Source organism: Notothenia coriiceps, unplaced genomic scaffold, assembly GCF_000735185.1.
Source record: "Notothenia coriiceps isolate Sejong01 unplaced genomic scaffold, NC01 NC01_scaffold00028236, whole genome shotgun sequence".
NCBI classification, from domain to species: domain Eukaryota; kingdom Metazoa; phylum Chordata; class Actinopteri; order Perciformes; family Nototheniidae; genus Notothenia; species Notothenia coriiceps.
The window spans coordinates 1-6,280 of NW_011360937.1; the positions used below are offsets into that span (position 1 = coordinate 1).

The 6,280-nt window shown below is 40.0% G+C and overlaps 1 protein-coding gene across 1 annotated transcript; it reads left to right on the top strand.

Moving 5' to 3' along the window:
* Positions 1 to 511: 511 nt before the first annotated feature.
* Positions 512 to 4,922, top strand: LOC104958078 (cationic amino acid transporter 2-like). Its single transcript, XM_010785788.1, has 5 exons — positions 512 to 636; positions 766 to 890; positions 968 to 1,134; positions 4,172 to 4,280; positions 4,414 to 4,922. The coding sequence occupies exons 1-5, from the start codon at positions 539 to 541 to the stop codon at positions 4,521 to 4,523; spliced, it is 609 nt and encodes a 202-aa protein (XP_010784090.1). The 5' UTR covers positions 512 to 538; the 3' UTR covers positions 4,524 to 4,922.
* Positions 4,923 to 6,280: the final 1,358 nt, after the last annotated feature.

The following is a 6,280-nucleotide window of genomic DNA, read 5'->3' on the forward strand; positions in this document are numbered from 1 at the left end:
TTAATAATACTTTTGCCTTTCAATGTTTGCCATTTCAAACCATGAGCATGGTTTAAATAATATTTGCCTTGATTTACAATATGTTAACCTTCATTATAGTCCTTGACAGCGGTCTGTACTGCTGTATTAACAACGTGTCACATGTTAAGAATTTACAATCAGAATGGAGTATTCAACTAAGCCCTGTAATACAAGTTGTTAGTAGCCTTAAGGGCCTACACAGTTGTTATGCTATACCACATTGCCCTTCACTGGATGTATAATGAGCTGCACTAAACTACATTTTAGCATTTAAAATACCTAGCTATTCTTTTGCGGTTATTTTGGTGAAAGTAACTAAAAAGTAACTAAAGTAGTGTAACTCATTACATTTCAGAGACAGTAATATTGTAATGTAACTTATTACTTTCAAAAGAGAGTAATAAGTAATATGTAATATATTACATTTTGGAAGTAACTTGCCCAACACTGCTCTTAATATGACCTGATGTCATCTATTCCTAAGACTCAATAATTGTTGGTCCTCTTTGCAGCGTTCATGGTCTTGTTATTTGACCTAAAGGCACTGGTCGACTTGAGTTCAATTGGGACCATCTTTGCCTACACTCTTGTTGCGGTGTGTATTCTGATATTAAGGTATGTACGCTTCGAATGACTGGATGTAGTTTGTTCAGTGAAAAGCCAATATTTTGATATTCAAAACTTTTTCAGACAAGAATGAACATATACCATAGCATGTATAAGCTTGTTGTTTCTTTCTCCCAGGTACAAGGAGGACCCTGGTTTCAGCCATAGACGGGAACCGTTTACTGTCATGGGACTGTTTATTCCTCCTTCTCGAGCCACCCCCCGTACCTCTAAAAATGTCAACGTAATCACCATCATTATTTGTAAGTAATCCCCCATCTGAAATGTGGACGCTGAACAAAATTCCAAGTATTTTCTGACTGCTCATATTCCTCTCTAGTGTTCCTGGTGATGGTTTTAAGCTTGCTGCTGTCCGAGGGTGCGTTTTCCCTCCGCAACAGAGAGCTGTGGAGCGTGCTGATCGTGTCTTTCCTCTCGCTGATGCTGGTCCTCGCTGTGGCAATCATCTGGAGGCAGCCACAGAGCATTTCTAAAGCCTCTTTCATGGTAAAGTGCACGGGTGATGGTGGTGGGCTAGATTTCATGCACCTTGAAGAGTTGCCCCTTTTACAGTTTCAATGAAGATGTCATGTGAGTCAGATGGTGGGCCTTACTGAAGGTCTGTTGCAGGGCACACAAGGTTTATGGAAAATATGTTATACAAACAATCAAAAGACCACCCAACTTAAACCCAAACTAAATGACCAGTGATAGAAAAACTACAATTGTCTGCAAGAACTTCCCTTCAAAAAAACGTTAGATATTTGAGATATTTAGAGTTTTGTCACATACAATGTCTTTTTTTAAAGAAAGGTCCCAGGTCATGGCCATTTCTACTGATCATAATTCCATTGTTGAGGTCTACTAGAATAGATTTACATTGTTCAATTTTCCAAAATCACATTGGTTTCTCAGACAGCATCTCTGTATAGTATGTATTTACTCTCTGTCCTACACCCCTTGTTGGAGCTCCTGCCCCCCCTCCCTATGAACCCACTGTGCTCTGATTGGTCAGCTCGCCCACTCTGTTCTGATTAGTCTACCACCGTTACAGCGGAACATTAGTGATTATGTGTTACAATGGTGTTTGTTAGCAACCAGAAAATGACACCAGTAATGACAAACAGATGAGAATGCTGCGTGGGGTCTGGGTGCCGTGTTGGCGGGACGTTGCGGGGCTCGCTGCTCCGCCCTTTGAGGCTCGAAGAGCGGACAGTGTGAGCTTGATTACTGGTGGCGTTTCCTGGTTGCTGCGTGGGGTCTGCAAGACAGCGAGACACCGCAGAGCTCAGCCTGAGCACACACACACACTAGCTCAGGCTGTGAAAAAAAAGGAAAAAGAGAAATCTCCAACGAGGCGTTCTGGGGCAGCATAGACACATATTTTCTGTTAGTTTTACTCGCTACAGGGTGTACTTTGAGGGTTTGTGACTCTGCAGACCGTTTACATGCAGAAAAACCTTCATAACACACAAGGGGATGGGTAATAACCAGAAAAGCATATGATGGGACCTTTTTAAAGAAAGTTCAATTGATGTTAATTAATGAACATTGGAGGTGCTGGAAGGCAGATTGTTACATTTGGGGGGAGTTGTTTCCTCCCTTGTTTCTGGGCTGCGCTTGAATTGTCAGAGCAATTGGGTCCTATGTCTTTACCTAACCACTTTAATATTAACCTCTGTAAGAAAGGTCACGGGTTCTGGAAAGATGTGAAGGAAAATTCAAAAGGACTTTGGAAAAGACAACTGCAGTGCTAAGGAGTCTTGCACTGGACATACAGTATTTATGATGTGATGCCATACGGTTTTTGATGTGTGTCTGCAATGGGAAAACTGCAATTTTCCAGACATAAGTCTTCTAAAAAGCATCCAGATACTTTGCCCTGTGCCTTCTTGTTGTGTGATTTACAATCGTGGTCAATAAGTTGTAAAACGCGAACAGCTGAATGTTGTTTCCATTAAGGATGGTCAAGAGTATTCTAAGCAGTGGCGAACCGTCAGGGCCTTCAAGGTATTCATAGAATAGCCTGGAGCACTCGGATAAAACAAACAAAAAATCGATTTAATTATATAAATAAAATGTATATTAAATGAGAATCGTATCTGTGTTGTTGATCTGTAATATTACAGTGTTACGTTGATCTGTTTGCCCTTCTCGGACCATGCACTACGCATTTCAGTGGTTTTGTGTTAGAAAAAGAAAGCAACCAATCAGATCTTGTTCTGGGTGTCTGGGTAGAACATCCTTCAACCAAGGTATTCTACATCCTTGATAGAATGCCCTGGCCGTTGCACTGAATGAGAGCGTACGTTTGGACTGACAGTTTGATCAACCAATCATATATTGATTTGTAGCCAATGGGTGTATTCTTTCAGAGTTTCCCTCTGTTCCAGGGTGCTAGAATGCCCGCTAGTTAACTGGCTCGAGACAGAGGATCTAGATGAATGCGACGAAGCAATTCATGCCGTTTTATTGTTTTTAACAATGAAATGGCAAGTGCAACAGGTGAAGATGACGTTATTGCAGAATTGTTGTGAGGACCTTTTTCAAGACGACAATTCAGTGAAAAGGTGTGTGTGTATGTGTGTGTGTATATTTCCATCCAGAGAACAGCTCTTATGAATGCCACGTGGGTACTTCCAGGTCATTTCAGGAACCTTGATGAGCAAATTCAACAATTTAACCCCAACAAACGAATAGTTCAGAAACAACTTCCACTCACTTTCCTGTCCACTCGTAATAATGGACATGAATCACAAATAGGATGATTGTATGAAACTATTTTATGAATTTGTTATTATTACACTTTAAATACATCATTTCACTCAGTTAGGAACCTCCCTAAGCAAACAAGACTATTCTATCACAGCCCTTGTCTTTGTGCTAGGCTAAGCTAACCTGCTGCAACCTCTGCTGCATAAAGCTAACGGCCCGTCCACACACAGGCATGAAAAAAATCTTGAAAAATCTTGATGCTGGGCGTGTCTGAAGCTTGCCGATTTTTTGCGACCAACAACCAATCACATTAATCTCCCGCCCCCAACATACAAAGCAATAGCAATGTTAAAACTAAGTAAACTGGATATAAACTCCCCAAACAGGCGAAAACCTACCAGTTTCACCCACTGTCTCTGCCACCTCCCTCCATACCTGGTTCCTCCGGTTTGTATCCCGGTAAATAGTTCTGGTCGTAAAGAACCGGGTGATTTGCTACCGTAATTTCTCATTTGGAATATGAGGAAATGAACTGCGGTCTGGCTCTCCCAGCTTGCACGCGGTTTGATTGGCTAGCGCTTGTACTGGCGGGATTTGCATAAACAGGATTTGATTGGCTGATGCCAGCTTCGCAAGCATTGGGAGCATCAAAAGTTTCGGCAGTTCGGCGAAGATTAAAAATCTTCTACGTCACCCCATTCAAGTGAATGGGCGATGCTTTGAAAGATTTTTTTCATGCCTGTGTGTGGACGGGCCGTAACTCATGTCAAAGCATCATTTCAAACTATTGCTTGAACATCATAAGTCATAAGTTGTCCTCTTTTTATAGGTTCCCGGTCTACCTGTTGTTCCAGTTTTAAGTGTCCTCATCAATACCTACTTGATGGTTCAGTTGGGAGGGGAAACCTGGATCAGCTATGCAGTCTGGATGGTAATAGGTAAGCACTTCCTAGTTTCATAAGCTTGATGTTTAATGTTTTTATTCTATGCATCATTTGTAGATGGTCGAAAAATCTCAAGCACAGCTGTCATTGAATAAACATTAAAAGGCCTTCACAACTCTTTCCTCAGGACTCATCATCTATTTTGGTTACGGGGTTCGCCATAGTGTCCAAAAACAAAGGCTTTATCAGGCTCGCACCCGACTCAATATTGTTCATGTAAACAATGTTGCTGCTTGAAGTCCTGTATTGTATTGAATTGTGTAATGTGTCACTCTCGACTGACATGTAAAAGGTTCTACAGAGTACATACAGTTAAACTCATCAACGAATAACCTTGAAATAATTTTACGGATTTTAATCAGGTTTCAGCCAGGATTGGATTGACCTTCTTTTGATGCATCGGTTTTATATGTTCAATTGCTTTGTTAAAAGTATATTAAGGTTATTATAACCTGTTTTTATGTGTTGTCATATTATGGCTCATCAGTCCTTCAAGACTAGGTACTCTTGGATATATATGTTGTTTATAAAAATGAAATGTTGATCTGTATTAAGGTCATTTAAATCTTTAAGAATTAATGTTAATAAATTTGCAGAAAAATAAATACATTGTAATTAAGTGGATGAGAATAGAAGTGTCTTTGTCTTTGAAGTGCTAGTATAAAACCTGCTGCTTTAAGGACCACTCATACAAATGTCTTCAAACTCCACACTGCACTTCCAATACACCTGCCATGATGTAGTCTCATCACACACCCATGTGAGATACACAGGTGAAAATACACTGCTCCAAAAAATGAATGGAACACTCAATTATCACAGTAAAACACCCAGTCAATTAAACTTCGCAACCATTCCAGTTAGGAAGAATAACTGAATGTGATTCAAGTACATTCTGTTTTAATGCAAATGAAAAAGCAGGTGGACAGAAGAGGCAACAGCAAGACGACTCAAAAGGCAATGATAGGTGTTGGCAATCTCCCCTGAGTCTGTAGACGCTGTGGCGAACATTATGATACCTGCACAATTATTTGGCTCTAACATTAACACAAAAACCATTAATCAGCAACAGATTTGACTTTAAGCCCTTTTAAAGTTTAAATAATGTCTCGTACAACTGGTTAACATGAATAACTGCAGTGAATAAAAAAATAAATATATGGTTGTCGATTTGTGGGTGTACTATTTGATTAACATAATCTAGGGTTACCCGTTTTCCTAACCCTAACCATTTCCTATGCTGGCCATTTTGGACCGGCAACACCATAGGTGTAACAAAGTTGACAAGATCTGAGGGTTAGGGTTAACCATCACGTATCCTTAATTACATTTGTTCACACTGCCTTAATATTCTATTCTCTGTTTTTTGTTTAGTTTTTCTCCATTCATCCCATCCCTCAGCTACCCTTCACTCACAGCTCTGATTGATGTGATTGCATTGCTTCTGTCGTTAATGGTGCCTATACAGAGTGGCTAATTTATGTAGCCAATCTAGTGTTCATTTGTTAAGCATCACTCATCATTTGTGGAGCCTGCAGGACACGCTGCTGCCAGTCTCCGAGGGCCTGACATATGTTGTTTTGTTGTTTTGATTGCAATTAGAGGATGTGTCTGTGTATTAAAGAAGCAGTGGAACGTGACAACTACAATATGGTGCACCTTTGAGCTACTGTAGGGAGAGAACAACTGAGGGATTAGATGGGGGGGGACTTTTCAGACATTTTAAAGATTCACATTTATTTTAATACATTTAATTTAATCTTTTAAAACTTTTTTTTATTTCTGATGTTTATGGGCTGCTTGGTTTTAGCAACAATTCCTGTAAATATATAAATGTCAATCATGTTTACATGTCTCAATCGCATTATTTAGGTTTTTTGTTACCTCTCACCCTGTTACATTTTGAAAAGATTACTTACTTGCATACAGCGTACTTTACGACGCTGACGCATTCAGATGACAGCTCTATGTAGCGCTAAAAGCTAGCAAGGAAT